The following is a 22,991-nucleotide window of genomic DNA, read 5'->3' as shown; positions in this document are numbered from 1 at the left end:
CAATTTATTTGGGCAGGGAAACACCCACGCCTGAATAGGAAATTACTTTCACTACCTAAAACACACGGAGGCTTGGCATTGCCAGACATCCGTATGTACTACCACCCAACACACCTTAGCAGACTGATGGATTGGTGTCGACATAAAGACACCAAATTGTGGACACAACTGGAACAGGACCAAAGCGCCATACCCCTCCAGAGAATCCCCTGGTGCCACAGTACCCTCCCACCCAGGATCAAACACCACCCCCTGATAGGCAACACGGCTAACATATGCTCGCAGCTAATGGCAAATTCATGCCTCACAACTTGCAACACCCCACTGCGGCCCATCATAGGTCATCCCCAGTTTGAACCGGGCCTACACGATAAGAAGTTCCATAACCTTCGAGTGGCAGGACTATATCAGGCGTCCCACTTCAGCACCTTGGGCAGGTGGCGGACATACGCGGAGCTGTCAGACCCCAACGGCCCATGAAAGTTAGACTTCATGAGAGCCTTGCAACTCAGCCACTTCCTAAACAGTCTCCCGCCCCCCCCCCCCCCCAATAACTCACAACAACCCCTCACTACTCTGGAAGAGCTTTGTACAGCAACTGGTGTCCTCACGCATACCCTCTCCCTGACTTATGCCATTCTGAATGAACCTCCGAAGGACTACCAACCCCAATCCCTCACCAAATGGGAAAGAGACCTTGACTGCCGTTTCACTGACAACAAAAAACAATACATAATCAAATTTATTCATAAATCCTCCCTCTGCGGCAAAACCCAGGAAATCCTCACCCGCTGGTACAGAACCCCTGCCCTATTGCACAAACTCTTTCCATCGGCCTCAGACAGATGCTGGCGATGTCAGACAGAGGAGGGCACCCTCCTGCACATTTTCTGGTCATGCCCCCGACTACAGAACTTCTGGGGGGAAGTCCGACGTATCACCCAAACATTCACAGACCGGACAGTGCCTGACGAACCGGCCTACTTTCTTCTACATGCGACAGACATACCAGCACGAGCCTACAAAAAGTCTGTGATCCGACATATCTTGGACGCGGCCAAGACCTGCATCCCACTAAACTGGAAGTCCCCACAGCCACCGACGGTTGCCCAATGGCTGCAAAAAATGGACGAGATCAGCCGTATGGAGGACTTGATCCTCACTAATCAACACAGACAAGAAACATACTCCCAGACATGGCAGCTTTGGAATATCTTTAGATACTCTGAGGAGGGACAAAGCCTCAGAGGGACTGAGTAACAACTTGTCCAATTGTCACATCCGATCCCGTTCCTACCTCGGATGCTGACTTTGAGTGTGTCGGAGAAGGGCGACGCTGCATAGAGGGGTTGGACACACGATTATAGGCTCAGACACATCACCTACCAATCCCACTTCCCCATTACCTCCTACACTCCCACCCCACACTCCTTTCTTATCTTCCTGCTCCTAGGGGCTTTGCCCTATCTTTTCAACCCCTACGGGGCCTGTGCTTTAGCTGATTTCTTACTTTACATACAAGATAATAGGGAGATCCTAGAAGAGAGACTGAGTCCACTGGACTAAGGGAACTCAACACTTCCACTTTCCGGCCATACCAAATCACGTCTACTGGACGGACCCGCTAAGGTTCCACATATAATATCCCGCACACCGACACCTTTTTAACATTCCGAATGGGAGGGAATATCATCTGTATAGATGTGTATTTGGATGTAACATTGTTATTTTTGTTAATGAGGTCCTTGTGGACTGGTCTTTCTGTCTTAAATAAAAAAAAAAAAAAAAAAAAAAAGTGGGACCCCTCAGGTTCACTCTCATACCCCTCTCTGGTTCAACACACACTTGCCTGAACTATTGTCCGTTCCAGACCCCGCAGTTTGGATACGTCATGGCATCCTGTACATGCACCAAATTATGACCAACACTGGGCTTAAAACATTCCAAACGCTAAAGGAAGAATTCTCTCTTCCTAACTATCTCCTCTTCAGGTACTTACAGCTCCGACATGCTATACAAACTAAATTTGCCTGCTCCAACCCATCCCTGACAGTCCCTTCTATAGTAGACATAATCACAGGTGCTGAGCCAGCCAAATTAATTTCCACCCTTTACTCCGATCATCCGTCTCCCTGGCACCGTGGCATTGGCTTATGCTGCTAAGACTAGATGGGAGGTGGACGTTGGAATAATTGAGGATGATGAGTGAAATGAAATCTTGGGGGACGTGAAAAGCGTCTCCCCCCAAGCTGTCGGACCGCCTCACACAGTTGTATATCATACACAGGACATACCTGACACCTCAGAGGATAGCGCGCTTCAGACCCATGTACAATCCAGGATGGCGCTTGTGCGACCACGCCCCAGGCTCCTTCTATCACTTTATATGGTCCTGTGCAATTATCCAAACATACTGGATACAGGTGATACGCTTCCTGCACGATCAGATGGGCTCTCCTGCTATCCTAGACCCAAAGATGTGCCTGCTCGGTCTGCCGCCAGATTTAGACGCTGACAAACCCCTTCGCACCTTTTTACATGAAACGCTATTTTTAGCGAGAAAAGTGATTGCTCGTAATTGGATGCAGGCCCTCCCCCCTACAGTCCAAAGCTGGAAAAAAGAGATTAACGACACTCTCCCATTCAAGAAGTTGATCTATGTACATAGAGAATGTCCACTTAAGTATGAGCAGGTCTGGAATAGATGGTTGGAGGATGGTGACTTGAAATGTTGATATGTTCATCCATCACCCCCCCCCCCCTTTTTTTTCCCCTTCCCTTGTTTTTTTTTAGGGCTGCGGAAATTAACGATTAATTGTTCGATTCATCGTTAATTTCTTTGATCGGTCAAAATAATTTTGATCGAGGACGATCCGCGGAGCGAACTCCGCGGTCTCACCCATAGGAAAGGCCGTGGCTTCGGCCCAGCTCCGGAGCCGCGGCCATCTTGGTCCACCCGACGGCGGCCTAGACGCGCGCGCTGACGTCATCATCGCCCGCCTGCTTGTGTCTACTCTGAGGGTGGACGGGTCTGCCTGCTGTCTATTCCAGACAGAGCAGACAATCATGAATATTAAGGTATGGGGGAGATGTGGACAGTACAGCATGGGGGGAGATGTTGGCAGTACAGCATGGGGGGGAGATGTTGGCAGTACAGCATGGGGGGAGATGTTGGCAGTACAGCATGGGGGGAGATGTTGGCAGTACAGCATGGGGGGGAGATGTTGACAGTACAGCATGGGGGGAGATGTTGGCAGTACAGCATGGGGGGAGATGTTGGCAGTACAGCATGGGAGGAGATGTTGACAGTACAGCATGGGGGGAGATGTTGGCAGTACAGCATGGGGGGAGATGTTGGCAGTACAGCATGGGGGGAGATGTTGGCAGTACAGCATGGGGGGAGATGTTGGCAGTACAGCATGGGAGGAGATGTTGGCAGTACAGCATGGGGGGGAGATGTTGACAGTACAGCATGGGGGGAGATGTTGGCAGTACAGCATGGGGGGAGATGTTGGCAGTACAGCATGGGAGGAGATGTTGACAGTACAGCATGGGAGGAGATGTTGACAGTACAGCATGGGGAGAGATGTTGGCAGTACAGCATGGGGGGAGATGTTGGCAGTACAGCATGGGGGGAGATGTTGGCAGTACAGCATGGGGGGAGATGTTGACAGTACAGCATGGTGGGAGATGTGGGCAGTACTTTATGGGGGGGGGAGATGTGGGCAGTACAGCATGGGGGAGATGTGGGCAGTACAGCATGGGGGGAGATGTGGACAGTACAGCATGGGGGGAGATGTGGGCAGTACTTTATGGGGGGGGAGATGTGGGCAGTACTTTATGGGGGGGAGATGTGGGCAGTATTTTATGGGGGGGGAGATGTGGACAGTACAGCATGGGGGAGATGTGGGCAGTACAGCATGGGGGGAGATGTGGACAGTACAGCATGGGGGGAGATGTGGGCAGTACTTTATGGGGGGGGGGGTGTGGGCAGTACAGCATGGGGGGAGATGTGGGCAGTACTTTATGGGGGGGGAGATGTGGGCAGTACAGCATGGGGGGAGATGTGGGCAGTACAGCATGGGGGGAGATGTGGACAGTACAGCATGGGGGGAGATGTGGGCAGTACTTTATGGGGGGGGGGGGGGGGGAGATGTGGGCAGTACAGCATGGGGGGAGATGTGGGCAGTACAGCATGGGGGGAGATGTGGACAGTACAGCATGGGGGGAGATGTGGGCAGTACTTTATGGGGGGGGGAGGAGATGTGGGCAGTACAGCATGGGGGGAGATGTGGACAGTACAGCATGGGGGGAGATGTGGGCAGTACTTTATGGGGGGGGGGGAGATGTGGGCAGTACAGCATGGGGGGAGATGTGGACAGTACAGCATGGGGGGAGATGTGGGGAAATGTGGACCGTACAGTATGGGGGAGATGTGGACATTACAGTTAAAGTTAAACTAACTTTCTACATTTTTCTTAAAGTTTAATAAAAAAAAATTGTAAAAACTGTATGTGCGTTATAATCGAAATTAGTCGATTAATCGATTAAAAAAAAAACGATTAATCGAACAGGAAAATTTTAATCAGTAACAGCCCTATTTTTATTTTATTTTTTTTATTTTTTATTTTTTTTATTTTTCCCCTCTGGGTTTTATTTTTTTTTTGTTTTTTTTTGTTTGCTCCCTCTTTCCCTGTTATCATATAATGGCTTTACCCCCAATGGGTATCCAACCCTATATTATGCAGATAACCCAATGTACTCATGTATGTACTACTGTTCTGGCCATGTTGGCCTATATCATTTATTGTACCATGCATATACCTAATATGTCCTCCCTTTTTTTTTTCTTCCTCTCAATAAAGTTTGTTTTTCGAAAAACAAAACAAAAAAAAACTGCATCTCGTGTTCACTCGGGTTATCTTTGTGTAATATTAACATTTGTTTGATCTGAAGCATTTAAAGAGGAGCTGCAGTCTGCTCACATAATTTGTAATAGAAACATCTTTGCCATTCTGAAGCTTCCCTCCAACCACTTTGCATATTATTTTATATATATACTGCATACCTCCCAACATTTTGAGATGGGAATGAGGAACACCTACTAGTGAACTATGTAGGCATAGGACACACCCCCTGCCACGCCCCTTTAAGGGGACATAACCAAAAAAATGTTAATTAAATCCATGAGAGTTGTTTTTTTGTTTTTTTTACCACTAATATTTCTTTATATTGGCTTTTAAAATTGACAAATGCAACAATTTAGAAATCAGATGAAAGGTTTAGCACTGGGAAACACTTTTTGAAAGATAAAAAGCGCATTTTATATGCAACTATATAGATCAGACCAAAATGAGGGACAAATGAGGAGGAATGAGGGACAGGGGGACATTGTTCCAAATCAGGGACAGTTGGGAGCTATATATAGCTCTGTACTTGCTATATATAGATTCTGTACTTGCCAAATATGCTGCAGAAATTTCCCTTCACTTAGTGCCCGTTCACACAGGGGCGACACGACTTGCAGCGCGACTCATAGACGCGACCTGCACACGACTTCAGCAGCGACTTGCAAAATGACTACTGTATAGAAGTCAATGCAAGTCACCTGAAGTCGCCCCAAAAATAGTACAGGAACCTTTTTCTAAGTCGGAGCGACTTGAGTCGCTCCTATTAGAACGGTTCCATAGTACAGAATGGAGCGCGACTAAGTCGCCTGACAAGTCGCGGTAGTGTGAACGGGCACTGAGTCTGGCTGCAGCCATTTTAACTGTGGGCAGCTGAAGCTGCTGCCTGTTCACTTCCTGGATTTACACAGAGGCACACCTCCAGCTCTGCAGCTCACATTGACCCTCTTATGACTCATCCCCACTCCCTTCCTGGCAATCTGAGAGAGAGAGAGCTGTGCATGATGTCATAAGCCTAGGCCTAATGACCAGATAAGAAATAGGAAGTGGGCTGTATAAGGGATTTACTGGCAGAAAAATAATGTTTTAGTATCCAAAGTTAAAACGACAACTAGGGCAGAGGATCTAATAGGTGAAAAGATACCACTGCTATTCCTTTATATTGGCTTTTGGAATTTACAAATGCAGCAATTTTGAAATCAGATGAGAGGTTTAGCGCTGGGAAACACTTTTTAATAGATAAAAAGTGCATTTTATATACAGCTATATAGATCAGACCAAAATGAGGGACAAATGAGGGACATTGCTCCAAATCGGGGACAGTTGGGAGCTATGATCGTGACTAAAGGATCATTAGTAAGGGAGAGAGGGTGTCCCTATCTGCTCTTAGCTATACACCACTGGCTGCATTTTGTGGCCCATTCATATAAGGAAAGGTGCGGTGATAAGTCCTAAATCTCCTCTCAGTTTACTGCTGCAGAGAGAACTATTAAACGAGTGGCCAATCACGTAACTTTGTCAGGGCACACAAATGGACTCTCCTCCCAGCTTTTTTTTTTTTTCCTTTTTAAGCAAGGGTATGGCCACGCCTAAGGCCATACTATTATTATTATTATTATTATATATATATTTTTTTTTTTTCTTATTTTTTTTTATTTACGGTATATATATATATATATATATATATATATATATATATATATATATATATATATATATATATATATTATATATATATATATATAATATTTATAATATATTACTTCTGCTCTTATTTTTATTTTATTTTTTTACTTGTTTCCCTGCAGATCTCTATCAGTATCTGGAACATGAGACCGAGGACACCACCACTCAGGACTTCCTGCAGAAGCTTCTCCAGAAAGAAGTGGTGGATTCCGGGATACTTGAGAACCTCCGGAGTGAGGAGGGGGAGAGGAAGGCCAAGCAGAGGGACCCCCGGGTCACCATGGAAGTGAGGCACCAGCAGGTGGGGTGCAGAAAACACAACACAAGGGGAATTACAGGACCAGAATAAATAAGAGGCTCGTATTGATGGAAAAATGCTGCTTCCTTTTATATACAGTTAGTTGACTCGCCAACTATTGGCATAGGTCAGTGATTCTCAACCAGGGTTCCGTGGGACCCTAGGGTTCCTCCAGAGATCGCTAGGGGTTCCTTCAGCATTGGGCAATTTCTGCCTCTCAGATAAGTTCCCACCGACACCATTGATCTTTTTAGATATCTGTAAGGGGGTAATTCTTCCCAATGACCACAAGTGTAAGGACCATTCTTCCCACCGACCATCACACTAATGTATCATGAGTTGTAGATTTCTCATTTTTAGCAGGGGTTCCCCCGAGACCAGAGAACTATTTCAAGGGTTCCTCTGTGTTGAAAAGGTTGAGAAAGGCTGGCATAGATTGTACAGCCTTGTCTAGTGCCTCTCTTCAGTGGGGCAGGTTGCAAGAGAGAGTAGTGGATGACTGTTCAGGCCTTTTAGGGTAAAGTATGTCATGTGGCCCTCCCACCCAGGGCTTTTTTCAGCCAGAACATGGTGGAACTCTGTTTCCTCCACCTTCAGCCTTCCACCCTCCATTCCCCGGTCACTGCTGTCACTTCTGTGGTTACAAGGACAGCATTCCTCTTGGCAGCTCTCGCAGATCCCTGTCTGCCCTGGTTGGGACAAGGGAGGTGCAGGTGCAGTGTGGGATGGGGCATCACATGGTAAGCTACACTGTGATACCCGCCAACGATCTCCCTGCCAGTGAAAGAAAGAGGCAGAGGCACCTACACTGCCGGGAGGTACTAGAGCTGGGCAGGAAAGGTGAGATGCCAGTTTGTAGTGTCTGCACACGGTATGAAACCTGCACATAACGCACTCCCGGTATTTATTGCCCCTTTAACCGTTTGCCGACCGGCTCATGCCGATATACGTCTGTGATAAAATTGAGTTTGGCACCCCTGACAGAGAATTGCTCTGCTCCAAGTGTTCAATAGGATGGTTTGTTTTATAGATAGTGTTGTATTAAGGAACACCCTCAATACGTTGATTGCAGTTTATCTGTCAGAGATAAACCCAATTTAATTATAACCTTAGATAAGCGATAAGTGAAGGACTAACAATTTATTCTTTTGATATACAGTATCTCACAAAAGTATTTGCCACATTGTGTTGGTCTATCACATAAAATACATTTACATTTTGGCTGTAACATGACAAAATGTGGAAAATTACAAGGGGTATGAATACTTTTTCAGGGCACTGTATATACTGTATCTCACAAGAGTAAGTACACCCCTCACATTTTTGTAAATATTTTCTTCTATCTTTTCATGTGACAACACTGAAGAAATGACACTTGTCTACAATGTAAAGTAGTGAGTGTACAGCTTGTATAACAGTGTCAATTTGCTGTCCCCTCAAAATAACTCAACACACAGCCATTAATGTCTAAACCGCTGGCAACAAAAGTGAGTACACCCCTAAGTGAAAATGTCCAAATTGGGTCCAAAGGGTCAATATTTTGTGTGGCCACCATTATTTTCCAGCACTGCCTTAACCCTCTTGGGCATGGAGTTCACCAGAGCTTCACAGGTTGTCACTGGAGTCCTCTTCCCTTCCTCCATGATGACATCACAGAGCTGGTGGATGTTTGAGATATTGCGCTCCCCCACTTTCAATTTGAGGATGTCCCACAGATGATCAATAGGGTTTAGGTCTGGAGACATGCTTGGCCAATCCATCACCTTTACCCTCAGCTTCTTTAGCAAGGCAGTGGTCATCTTGGAGGTGTGTTTGGGGTTGTTATCATGTTGGAATTCTGCCCTGCGGCCCAGTCTCTGAAGGGAGGGGATCATGCTCTGCTTCAGTATGTCACAGTACATGTTGCCATTCATGGTTCCCTCAATGAACTGTGGCTCCCCAGTGCCGGCAGCACTCATGCAGCCCCAGACGTGACACTCCCACCACCATGCTTGACTGTAGACAAGACACACTTGTCTTTGTCCTCCTCACCTGGTTGCCCCCACACACGCTTGTCACCATCTGAACCAAATAAGTTTATCTTGGTCTCATCAGACCACAGGACATGGTTCCAATAATCCATGTCCTTAGTCTGCTTGTCTTCAGAAAACTGTTTGCAGGCTTTCTTGTGCATCATCTTTAGAAGAGGCTTCCTTCTGCGACGACAGCCATGCAGACCAATTTGATGCAGTGTGCAGCGTATGGTCTGAGCACTGACAGGCTGACCCCCCCCCCCCCACCCCACCCCTTCATCCTCTGCAGCAATGCTGGCAGCACTCATACGTCTGTTTCTCAAAGACAACCTCTGGATATGACGCTGAGCACGTGACCTCAAATTCTTTGGTCAACCATGGCGAGGCCTGTTCTGAGTGGAACCTGTCCTGTTATACATCTGTATGGTCTTGGCCACCGTGCTGCAGCTCAGTTTCAGGGTCTTGGCAATCTTCTTATAGCCTAGGCCAGTGATGGCGAACCTTGGCACCCCAGATGTTTTGGAACTACATTTCCCATGATGCTCAACTACACTGCGGAGTGCATGAGCATCATGGGAAATGTAGTTCCAAAACATCTGGGGTGCCAAGGTTCGCCATCACTGGCCTAGGCCATCTTTATGTAGAGCAACAATTATTTTTTTCAGATCCTCAGAGAGTTCTTTGCCATGAGGTGCCATGTTGAACTTCCAGTGACCAGTATGAGAGAGTGAGAGCGATAACACCAAATTTAGCACACCTGCTCCCCATTCACACCTGAGACCTTGTAACGCTAACTAGTCACATGACACCGGGGATGGAAAATGGCTGATTTGGCCCAATTTGGACATTTTCACTTCAGGGTGTACTCACTTTTGTTGCCAGCGGTTTAGACATTAATGGCTGTGTGTTGAGTTATTTTGAGGGGGCGGCAAATTTACACTGTTATACAAGCTGTACACTCACTACTTTACATTGTAGACAAGTGTCATTTCTTCAGTGTTGTCACATGAAAAGATAGAAGAAAAGATTTACAAAAATGTGAGGGTGTACTCACTCTTGTGAGATACAGTATATACAGTGCCCTGAAAAAGTATTCATACCCCTTGTAATTTTCCACATTTTGTCATGTTACAGCCAAAATGTAAATGTATTTTATTGGGATTTTATATGATAGACCAACACAATGTGGCAAATAATTGTGAAGTGGAAGGAAAATTATAAATGGTTTTAAATTGTTTTCTTTTACAAATAAATATGTGAAAAGTGGGGGGTACATTTGTATTTAGCCCCCTTTACTCTGATACCCCCTAACTAAAATCTAGTGGAACCAATTGCCTTCAGAAGTCACCTAATTATCTGGTAGAGACATCCTCAAAAAGACTTGCAGCTGTAATTGCAGAGAAAGGGGGTTCTACAAAGTATTGACTCCGGGGGGAGCTTTTCACATATTTATTTGTAAAATAATTTGAAAACCATTTATCATTTTCCTTCCACTTCACAATTTTGTGCAACTTTGTGTTGGTCTATCACATAAAATCCCACAAAAATACATTTATGTTTTTGGTTGTAACATGACAAAATGTGGAAAATTTCAAGGGGTATGAATACTTTTTCAAGGCACTGTAAATAGTTACAGTGAGGCAAAAAAGTATCTGATTTTGTACGTTTTCCCCACTGACAAAGAAATGATCAGTCTATAATTTTAATGGTCGGTTTATTTTAACAGTGAGAAACAAAATAACAACAAAAATATCCAGAAAAACCCATTTCAAAAAACGTATAAATTGATTTGCATTTTAATGAGTGAGATAAGTATTTGTCCCCTTCGCAAAACATGACTTGGCAAAACCCCCGTTGGCAATCACAGAGGTCAGACGTTTCTTGTAGTTGGCCACCAGGTTTGCACACATCTCAGGAGGCATTTTGTCCCACTCCTCTTTGCAGATCCTCTCCAAGTCGTTAAAGGGGTGTTGCCACCAAAAATATAACCTAACTTGTATGTGCAGCAAAGGGTCTTAATAAAATTAATTGGATAATAAAAAAATTTTTACTTACCTATTTCTTGCGGTTGCTAGGTGGTCCCACGAAATCTGCCTCTTCCATTGCCCGGGCTAAAAACGTCACTTCCCTCGGCAGCCCGGCTCGCTAAGGCTCCTGGGAGAAGTATGTCACCATTTCCCAGGATGCCTTGGGCATCACCGAGGGTGTAGTGTCATATTTTGCTGCCTATCACAGGATGCTGCGGAAGTGACGTTGCCGCCAGAAATTGCGTACTGCGCATGCACGATGCGTTCCAAACACTCGCGCCGTGCGTTCCAACAGGCAGCAAAATATGACACTACAACGGCGCTCGATATAGCGCTGACTGCGCATGCGCGAGATCTAATCGAACGGGTGGTGCATGCTGGTCTTTTATCAGCGCACTCTCCCGGAAGAGGATGCCTGTGGGCTTCACATGCCCACAGGCAAAATGACAACCGTCAGGAGACGGTTTTATAAAATCTTTTTTAATGACAAAAAAGCATGCTGCTGGATGGAAAAAACGAAAAAGTAAGTGTTAGATTTAATTATAATAATGATTGTCAGTATGCAAAAAAAAAAAAAAACGATCAAGACAGTGGAATCCCGCTTTAAGGTTTTGAGGCTGATGTTTGGTAACTCCAACCTTCAGCTCCCTCCACATATTTTCGATGGGATTAAGGTCTGCAGATTGGTTAGGCCACTCCAGGACCTTAATGTGCTTCTTCTCGAGACACTCCTTTGTTGCCTTGGCTGCGTATTTGGGTCATTGTCATGCTGGAATGCCCATCCATGGCCCATTGTCAATGCCGTGGCTGAGGGAAGGAGGTTTCACACAAGATTTGATGGTACATGGCCCCGTCCATCGTCCCTTTGATACGGTGAAGTTGTCCTGTCCCCTTAGCAGAAAAACACCCCCAAAGCATAATGTTTCTACCTCCATGTTTGATGGTGGGGATGGTGATCTTGAGGTCATAGACAGCATTCCTCCTCCTCCAAACATGGTGAGTTGAATTGATGCCAAAGAGCTCGATTTTGGTCTCATCTGACCACAACACTTTCACCCAGTTCTCCTCTGAATCATTCAGATGTTCATTAGCAAACTTCATATACAGACCGGTACATGGGCTTTCTTGCGCAGGGGGACCTTGCGGGCGCTGCAGGATTTCATTCCTTCACAGTGTAGTGTGTTACCAATTGTTTTCTTGGTGACTATGGTCCCAGCTACCTTGAGAGCATTGACAAGATTCTCCCGTGTAGTTCTGGGATGGTTCCACACTATTCTCATGATCTCAAATAGTGTGTAGATAACCAAAAAAGCCAAACATGGCATAAAGTGAAAAAAGTCCAATTAAAGAAAAGTTCATAAGTGAATCCAAATGACGGACGTAAGTGTTTTTAAATGACAACACCCCAGTGGTTCAACACTTTCCAAGGCGCGTGAGATACCCGTCACCGTATGTTGAATGCGCTTACCAGAAAATATATGGAATGAAGCATATACAAATGATAAGTGGATGACATCCAGGTTAACCTTCCTCAGCTGGGTCAGCACTCCATCTCTTAGCGGTGTTTCCAAGATAATAGTCTGTTCAGTGGTCTCGATATGAAGCACTCAGAGGCCTGGCCACTGAACAGACTATTATCTTGGAAACACCGCTAAGAGATGGAGTGCTGACCCAGCTGAGGAAGGTTAACCTGGATGTCATCCACTTATCATTTGTATATGCTTCATTCCATATATTTTTTGGTAAGCGCATTCAACATACGGTGACGGGTATCTCACGCGCCTTGGAAAGTGTTGAACCACTGGGGTGTTGTCATTTAAAAACACTTACGTCCATCATTTGGATTCACTTATGAACTTTTCTTTAATTGGACTTTTTTCACTTTATGCCATGTTTGGCTTTTTTGGTTATCTACACATTATTTGAGGTCTTTTTGCATAATTGTATTAGTCTTTATTTTTATTTTCATATTTTATTTTATTTTTTAATTTTAATTTTATATTATATGTAGTGGAGGGTTGGCGCGGCTTTGTATATACTTTATTACTGTTGGGTGCCATATCACATTTATTGCTGCCGCCTATTTTGTTAGTTTGTTAATTTTACACTATTTTTCCTAGCGCGGTTTACATTTTTCCTATTCTCATGATCATTGAAACTCCACGAGGTGAGATCTTGCCTGGAGCCCCAGACCAAGAGAGACTGACAGTTATTTTGTATTTCTTTCATTTGCAAATAATCGCACCAACTGTTGTCACCCTCTCACCAAGCTTCTTGGCGATGGTCTTGTAGCCCACTCCAGCCTTGTGTAGGTCTACAATCTTGTCCCTGACATCCTTAACCCTTCTACACACGGTCGGACATTCTGACAACCAAATCCGTCAGATTTTGTCTGTCGGATTTTGTCCGAACACACGTTCGGACAAAGTTGTCGGAAAATCCGATCGTTCAGAACGTGATGACGTTATTTCATTACGACGGGACTACGTTCACGCTCCTAGCCAATAGCTTTGATGTAGGAATTTGATCTGAGCATGCGTGGCTCTTTGTCCGATCGGAATTCTGTACACACGATCGGAGTATGTCCAATCGGAGCATTTTGTCGGAAAATGTTACGGGCAAGTTGGAAAACTTGGTCCGTCGGATACTTTCCGACGGAAAAAGTCCGATGGAGACCACACACAGTCGGAATATCCGACAAAACTTACCGATCGGACACATTCCGACGGAATCTCCGACCGTGTGTACAAGGGCTTAGACAGCTCTTGGTCTTGGCCATGGTGGAGAGATTGGAATCTGATTGCTTCTGTGGACATGTGTCTTTTATAGAAGTAACAAGCTGAGATTAGGAGCACTCCCTTTAAGGCTAGGTTCACATTGAAGCGATGCGGGAACGCCGCAAATCCGCGGCGGGTTCCCGCATCGCTTGCCTCCCGGCGGCAGTTCACACTGCCCTATGCAAACTGCTGGGAGTGTCAGTGAAATGTTAATGGCACCCCCAGATCAGTTCGCATATCGCAGTGCGATCTGCAAACTCGGACAGGAATCGGATCGCATGGTGTGAACACCCATGCGATCCGATTCTGCTGCGGACCAAAAAAAGGGTCCTGTGCGAGTTTGGGTCGGGTGCGATGCGAATTCAGCCATACTATCTGTATGGCTGAACTCGCATCGCACAGAGATCGGATGTGATTTGCACTGCAGTGCAGTGCGAATCACATCCGGTTCTCATAGCCGCAGCAGTGTGAACCCAGCCTAAGAGAGTGCGTCTAATCTCAGCTCATTACCTGTATAGAAGACACCTGGGAGCCAAAAATCTTGCTGATGGATAGGGGATCAAATATTATTTCACTCATTAAAATGCAAATCAATTTATAACTTTTTTGAAAAGCATTTTTCTGGATAGTTTTGTTGTTATTCTGTCTTTCACTGGTAAAATAAACCGACCATTAAAATTATAGACTGATCATTTCTTTGTCAGTGGGCAAACGTACAAAATCATCAGGGGGATTTATAAATGCTGTAAATACCTAATTTCACAGCCATGATTGCGATCACATGACCAGCCAGCTCTCTCCTCCTCCCATCCAGACTGACATCAGCAGAGGAATCTCAGCCCCGCCCACTGCTTCTGTCAGAGGAGGAAAGGAGAAAGCTGGTCAGTCATGTGATAGCAATCTCGGCTGTGAAATGAGGTATTTACAGCATTTATTTTTATAAATCACACACAGAGGGGAATACTACAATAGGAGGCAGTGCTGATGGTGTATACAGGTTAGAGTGGCTTAACAACCACTTTTAAGGCAACAGTGTTACAGAATCTTGTTATATACTTCCACTGGAAGACCATCTTGTAAAACCTCTGACTGTCCCCGTGTTTTGTACTGACATGCTGTTGGGATGTCACATGATCTGTGCAGGTGAAGGAGAACCGGGCTCAGAGGCAGAAGGAGCTGGAGAAGCAGAAGCAGGAGAGGGCCATGAAGAAGGCGGCTCTGGCTCAGGCCCAACTGCTGGTCCAGGAGGAAGGCAAAAAGAAAACCTTGAAGGCCAAGAAGGAGGAGGAGGAGATCCAGAGAGAGATGGTGAAACTGCGCAAAGAGATGAATGAACGTAGAAGAGTCATGGAGGAGGCAAGGAAACTGTAAGAGAGATTCTTGCTAACATAATGACGTTTTAAAGTGTACCAGTCAGGAATTGGATATCTCTGCTCTGAAAGCTGAACTCTGGGCAAACCGGCACATTCACGTATGAAATACATGCACTGTATTACCAAAAGTATTGTGACGCCTGCCTTTACACACACACACATGAACTTTATTGGCATCCCAGTCTTAGTCCGTAGGGTTCAATATTGAGTTGGCCCACCCTTTGCCGCTATAACAGCATCAACTCTTCTGGGAAGGCTGTCTACAAGGTTTAGGAGTGTGTCTATGGAAATGTTTGACCATTCTTCCAGAAGCGCATTTGTGAGGTCAGGCACTGATGTTGGATGAGAAGACCTGGCTCGCAGTCTCCGCTCTAATTCATCCCAAAGGTGTTCTATCGGGTTGAGGTCATTCAAGTTCCTCCACCTCAAACTCACTCATCCATGTCTTTATGGACCTTGCTTTGTGCACTGGTGTGCAGTCATGTTGGAACAGGAAGGGGCCGTCCCCAAACTGTTCCCACAAAGTTGGGAGCATAAAATTGTCCAAAATGTCTTGGTATGCTGACGCCTTAAGAGTTCCCTTCACTGGAACTAAGGGGCCAAGCCCAACCCCTGAAAAACAACCCTGCTCTTTAATCCCCCCTCCACCAAATGATTTGGACCAGTTCACAAAGCAAGGTCCATAAAGACAGGAATGAGTGAGTTTGGGGTGGAGGAACTTAATTGGCCTGCATGACGGCACCCCAATGCACAAAACATGGTCCATAAAGACATGGATGAGCGAGTTTGGGGTGGAGGAAATCAACTGGCCTGCAGAGTCCTGACCTCAACCCCATAGAACACCTTTGGGATGAATTAGATGGCCTGGCTTGCAGTCTCTGCTTTAATTCATCCCAAAGGTCTTCTATCGGGTTGAGGTCAGGACTCTGCAGGCCAGTTGAGTTCCTCCACCCCAAACTCGCTCATCCATGTCTTTATGGACCATGTTTTGTGCACTGGGGTGCCGTCATGTTGGAACAGGAAGGGGACATCCCAAAACTGATCCCACAAAGTTGGGAGCATGAAATTGTCCAGAATATCTTGGTATGCTGACGCCTTAAGAGTTTCCTTCACTGGAACTAAGGGGCCAAGCCCAACCCCACACCATAATCCCCCCCTCCACCAAATGATTTGGACCAGTGCAGAAAGCAAGGTCCACAAAGACATGGATGAGCAAGTTTGGAGTGGAGGAACTTGACTGGCCTTCACAGAGTCCTGACCTCAACCCAATAGAACACCTTTGGAATGAATTAGAGCCAGGCCGTCTTGTCCAACATCAGTGCCTGACCTCACAAATGCTTTTCTGGAAGAATGGTCAAACATTCCCATAGACACACTCCTAAACCTTGTGGACGGTCTTCCCAGAAGAGTTGAAGCTGTTATATCTGCAAAGGGTGGGCCAACTCAATATTGAACCCTACGGACTAATGCCGTGTACACACGACCGGACTCTTCGACGGAATAGGTCCGCCGGTCTTCCCGACGGACTTTCGGCGGAGTTCCAATGGACTTTCCAAATGAACGGACTTGGCCACACACAATCGCACCAAATTCCGACGGATTTCAACGTGATGACGTACGACCGGACTAGAATAGGGAAGTTTATAGCCAGTAGCCAATAGCTGCCCTCGCGTCGGTTTTTGTCCGTTGGACTAGCATACACACGAGCGGATTTATTAATAGGAACTGGGTCCGGTGGAGTTCTGGTGAAAAAATGTGAAGCATGTTCTATTTCTAAAGTCCGTCAGATTTTTGGACAGCAAAGGTCCGATGAAGCGCACGCACGCACGCACGCACACACACACACGAATTGTCCGACGATTAGTTCGTCAGACCTTTGCTGTCAGTCTGGTCGTGTGTACGCGGCATAAGACTGGGATGCCAATAAAGTTTATGTCTGTGTAAAGGCAGGCATCCCAATACTTTTGGTAATAGTGTATATGTGAACTGTTTTGCCTGCCAAAAGATTTATATTTTTGTCCACCCAGTCCTATGGCTAAACAGCTCTGCTACACAGCACAGCCCTGTCTGGCAGGACAGGAAACCTTTTTTTGATGAGTCAATGTAACAAGAATTGTTTTATTCATAAAAAAAAAAACCATGACATAGCAATGTGAGTCCATACATAGTAAATAAGCATAACAATCCCATATTATTGACCAGATATTGATGAAAACAGTCCTAGCGACTTGGAGATGGCATATTGAGGTATCGGACACCATAATGGAGAATCGCTTGAAAAGCAGCATGATGAGGTAGCTTGGGAGTGGGTGAAATCAAACCATCTACAAAGAATATGGGGCATCAAAATTGTCCCGGCGCCCGTGCCATCCCATAGAACGCCTTTTGGGATGAATTTGAGTGGAGACTGCGAGCCAGGCCACACCTCCAATATGTCATCTCCAAGTTGCTATGGTTGTTTTTATGAATATTTGGTCAATAATATGGGATTGTTATGTTAAAGCCCATCTATTTTTTTATTTTATTTTAATAAATGGGCATTTTTAGGGCACCTTGATGTAACTTTTTTAATGGTAAATACAGTCAGTAAGCTGCATTTCTCCTGCACCCTGCTGGACAGTGCTGGAGGGGTAGTAGGGACCCCAAGGACCCGCACACAGGGGCCCCAAGGACCCGCAGATAGGGACCCCCAGGACCACCATATAGGGACCCCAAGGACCCGCACACAGGGGCCCCAAGGACCACCATATGGGGACCCCAAGGACCCACACACAGGGGCCCCAAGAACCACCATATAGGGACCCCAAGGACCACCATATAGGGACCCCAAGGACCCGCATATAGGGGCCCCAAGGACCCGCAGATAGGGACCCCAAGGACCACCATATAGGGACCCCAAGGACCCTCACACAGAGGCCCCAAGGACCACCACATAGGGGCCCCAAGGACCCGCAGATAGGGACCCCAAGGACCACCATATAGGGACCCCAAGGACCCGCACACAGGGGCCCCAAAGACCACCACATGGGGACCCCAAGGACCACCACATATAGACCCCAAGGACCCTCATATAGGGACCCCAAGGACCCGCATATAGGGACCCCAAGGACCTGCGTATAGATCAATATGTTGTCTAGCTAAAGGGCCTAGACATGTGCTTTTAATTTCATTCTGAAATTAAATTCGGACTAATTTTTCAGTTATTCAGAAATTCAAATGTATCCGAATTTGTGAATTACAATTGTAACAAATTTTAAACAAATCCGATATAACAAAAAAAAATTAAAAATCAGATGTAATTTAAATTAGAATAGTTTTCGAATCAAATTAGACTTTCCATAGAGAATAAAATAGAATAGAAAAGAAAGAAACAGAACAGAAAAAAAATATAGCATAGAAAATAAAAGAATAGACTGTAGTAGAGTAAAACGGAACAGAATAGAGAATAAAAGAATAGAAAAAATAGAATAGAAAATAAGGGAATAGTATAAAAGAATAGACTAGAAATGAATAGAGTAAAAGAGAACAAAATTAGAATAGAAAATAAAAGAAAATAAAGGAATAAAAAAAGAATAGAAATTAGAATATACCCATCTTCTGAAATTCAAATTTAAAATAGAATAAATTCTAATACAAATAGAGTATAAAAAATAGATTAAAATACAATAGAACCTTCTTCAGAAATTCAGATTTCAAATAGAATACGTTTGAAATAGAATAGAAATAAATAGAATAGAAAATAAAAGAATAGACTAGAAATGATTAGAGTAACAAAAATAGAATAGAAAATAAAAGAACAGAATAAAATAGAAAATAAAGGAATAGAGTAGAATAGAATAAAAAAAAATAGAAAATAGAATATACCCATCTTCTGAAATTCAAATTTCAAATAGAATAAATTCAAATACAAGTAGGATAGAAGAGAATAGAATAGGACAAAACAATAGAATAGAATAAAGTAGAATAGAATCTTCTTTGGAAATTCAGATTTCAAATAGAATAATTAGAATACAAAAAAAAAGGAATAGAATAAAAAATAAAAGAATAGACTAGAAATTAATAGAGTAAAGCAGAACAAAAATAGAATATTCTGTTCTTTTATTTTCTATTCTATTTTGTTCTCCTTTACTCCATTAATTCCTAGTCTATTCTTTTATTTTCTATTCTATTCCTTTATTTTATATTCTATTTCTAGTCTATTCTTTTATTTTCTAAAATAGAATAGAAAATAAAGGAATAGAGTAGAAGTAAAAAATAGAATAGAATATACCCATCTTCTGAAATTTGAATTTCAAATAGAATAAATTCAAATACAAATAGAATAGAAGAGAGTTGAATAGAAAAAAAAAACAATAGAATAGAACCTTCCTTGGAAATTCAGCTCTCAAATAGAATACATTTGAAATGGGATAGAAAAAAATAGAATAAAAAAATAAAGGAATAGAAAATTCCTTTAAAAGAATAGACTAGAAATGAATAGAGTAAAAGAGAACAAAAATAGAATAGAAAATCAAAGAACAGAATAAAATAGAATAAAAAATAAATAATTAGAGTAGAATAAAAAAAAGAATAGAAAATAAAATATACCCATCTTTTGAAATTGGAATTTCAAATAGAATAAATTTGAATACAAATAGAAGAGAATAGAATAGAAAAAAAAACAATAGAATAAAATAGAATAGAACCTTCTTCGGAAATTCAGATTTTAAATAACAAACATTTGAAATAGAATATAAAATAAAATAAAAGAATATAATGAAAAACACAATATAATAGAAAGAATATAACCATTTCCCCCAAATTTGAATATAATAAATTCAAATTCAAGTATAATAGAATAGAACAGAAAATAAAAGAATAGAATAAAAGTTGTAAAGTAAGTACTCCTGCGCTAAAAGGAATTTGTAATATATTTGAACGATAGGTGCTGCATCCACCGTAAGGACCAAACTCGTGTCCAAATATGTGTATAGTTGTAAAAAAAGGGGGAATGGTGTTGCGCTCCTTACAAAATATTGTATATATTTTTCTTATAATAGATTATTAAAATATTTGACTATACTTCAAACTAGCAAACATTCATCGGTGTCATAAATAAAGTGCAAAAGTGCAGATGAAGTAATATCCTGAATTAAATGGCATATATGTTAAAAGAAACAAATATAAAACATATATCAAACATGTGCGATGCTGCATAAAAAAATAATAAAATATAAAGTGTCACTGCAAGTAATTCTGAAACTGTGCAACATACACAAAAAGTGAATGGTTCATAAAGGTGACTTGTTTTAACAAAGAGAAAATTAAAATAATGTAAATATAAATGAAAACGAATAAATAAAATGCTTTTAACAGACTAAGTGTAACAAGTCTTAGTGCAATATTGGACGTTATTCCTTGGTCCAATGTGCAACAATAGTGCAGGTGTGCAAGTGTTTCACTGGAACACTGTGTGCTGCTATCTTGACATTTGGTGATACTGTGCCTTTAAAGCGGGAGTCCGCCGGGACTCCGCATTTTTTTTTTTTTTTTTTTAAAGTCAGCAGCTACAAATACTGCAGCTGCTGACTTTTAAAATAGTGACACTTACCTGTCCAGCGCGCCCGCGATGTCGGCACCCGAAGCCGATCTCTAGATCGTCACTCGGGTGCTGCCGCCGCCATCTTGGGTATGGGAATCAGGAAATGGAGCCTTTTCGACTTCATTTCCCCGTTCCCTACTGCGCATGCGCGAGCCGCGCTGCGCAATGAGGACGGTCCCCGCTGCCTCTGGGATCTGTGGGTTTCCCAGCAGGCAGCGGGGCACTTGCGGAAGGGGGCGGGCACTTGCGGAAAGGGGCGTAATCTACGCCCCTTTCCGCAGAGAGCTATCCCGGAAGTGGTTGCAGTTACCTGGATTATCCAGGTAACTGCACCCCCCTCCCCCCTGAAAGGTGCCAATTGTGGCGCCGGAGGGGGGGAGGATTCCGATGAGCGGAAGGTCCATTTTAGGGTGGACCTCCGCTTTAAGTGCAAAAAAGGTGAATCTTCAGTGTCACTGACACCCGTGGTTGTAATGAATGATTACCTTACTGCTGTAAGGTAAACAGCATGTAGCGAGATGTTATAGGGGGAGGGGGTCCCTTCGGATCGATCCTTTTCTAGGCGTTCGTACACTATATGGAGTGAAGCCAGGGGGGGGGGGGGGAGGGAGGGATGGTCCTTTCCCTTTTTCTCTCTTTCCACTAGGCGTTTAAATGTCTTGGATCACTCAAATCGATTTAAAAAAGATGAAAAAGAGGCCCACCATGGTGTAGTATTTTGAAAAAGGGTATACAGTTTTATTTAGATATGGTCATAAAAACTCACATTTTCTTATGTAAGCAGAGCGGTGTAAAAACGAGCGCCGAGCTCGTGTCTGGGCGTCTATTCCGGTGTCTGATTTGCCTCTGGTCTCCTACGCGTTACGTCACAACACACGTGACTTCAACTGGGAAGTTGTCAAGATAGCAGCACACAGTGTTCCAGTGAAACACTTGCACACCTGCACTATTGTTGCACATTGGACCAAGGAATAACGTCCAATATTGCACTAAGACTTGTTACACTTATGCCCCGTACACACGTTCCGATTATCGGACCACAAAAGTCGCTTTCGGACAGATCGTTCGATAATCTGATCGTTAGTACGCAGCTTTCGACAGCCGATCACGACAGTCCGTCCAACCAAATCCGAAGGGACAAACAGGAAAACTTTAGTCGGATGATAGCCCGTCGTACGACAATCGTGTAGCCAGTACAGTATGCGTCCGATAAAAGTCATTCGACAAACGCCACGCATGATCGGAAACACGAAAATAAACCAGAAGGACACACAGTTCACACGTATTTGACATCATTTAAAATGCGTAGCTACGCACGACGGAAGATTTTTCCAGAATCGTACGACAAAAATCTTACACACATTTTGAACTGTTGTATTCGATCTTAGTTGTATACAACAAAATGTGAACGATCGGTCGTATGATAATCGGAACGTGTGTACAAGGCATGTTTAGGCTCGGTTCACACAGGGGGCGACACGACGCGGCACGACTTGCCGCGCCGCGACCTGACAAGTCGCCCCCGTTCTGTACTACGGAACCGTTCTAAGAGGAGCGACTCGAGTCGCTCCGACTTAGAAAAAAGGTTCTTGTACTACTTTTGGGCGACCTCGGGGCGACTTGCATTGACTTCTATACAGAAGTCATTTGCAAGTCGCCGCTGAGGTCGCGGCAGGTCACGGCGCGGCAAGTCGTGCCGCGTCGTGTCGCCCCCCTGTGTGAACCGAGCCTAAAAGCATTTTATTTATTTATTTATTCGTTTTCATTTATATTTACATAATTTTAATTTTCTCTTTGTTAAAACAAGTCACCTTTATGAACCATTCACTTTTTGTGTATGTTGCACAGTTTCAGAATTACTTGCAGTGACACTTTATATTTTATTATTTTTTTATGCAGCATTGCACATGTTTGATATATGTTTTATATTTGTTTCTTTTAACATATATGCCATTTAATTCAGGATATTACTTCATCTGCACTTTTGCACTTTATTTATGACACTCATGAATGTTTGCTAGTTTGAAGTATAGTCAAATATTTTAATAATCTATTATAAGAAAAATATATACAATATTTTGTAAGGAGCGCAACACCATTCCCCCTTTTTTAAAAGAATAGAATAGAAAACAACAATAAAATAGAATATAACCATCTTCTGGAATTCAAATATCAGAATAAATTTGAATTGGAAGAGGATAGAAGAGAAAAAAAATAATAGAATATAGTAAATAGAATATAACCATCTTCCGAAATTCAAATTTTGAATAGAATAGAATAAAAAATAAAAGAATAAAGAAATAAAAAGGAAGCGAGTTGTCACCCTATGA

The 22,991-nt window shown here is 43.6% G+C and overlaps 1 protein-coding gene across 1 annotated transcript in view; it reads left to right on the top strand.

The window, feature by feature from the left end:
• Positions 1–22,991, top strand: part of CCDC191 (coiled-coil domain containing 191) — a 91,991-nt gene that overhangs the window by 22,508 nt on the left and 46,492 nt on the right. The window contains exons 5-6 of the mRNA XM_077479695.1: positions 6,716–6,894; positions 14,851–15,074. Of these exons, the coding sequence (XP_077335821.1) occupies positions 6,716–6,894; positions 14,851–15,074 (403 nt within the window). The remainder of the gene's footprint in view (positions 1–6,715; positions 6,895–14,850; positions 15,075–22,991) is intronic.

Source organism: Lithobates pipiens, unplaced genomic scaffold, assembly GCF_037356315.1.
Source record: "Lithobates pipiens isolate NorthernLeopardFrog02 unplaced genomic scaffold, aLitPip1_a1.2 Scaffold_16, whole genome shotgun sequence".
Classification (NCBI taxonomy): Eukaryota; Metazoa; Chordata; class Amphibia; order Anura; family Ranidae; genus Lithobates; species Lithobates pipiens.
Note: the sequence above shows the minus strand (reverse complement) of the source record. Positions and strands in the feature narration are given on the sequence as shown.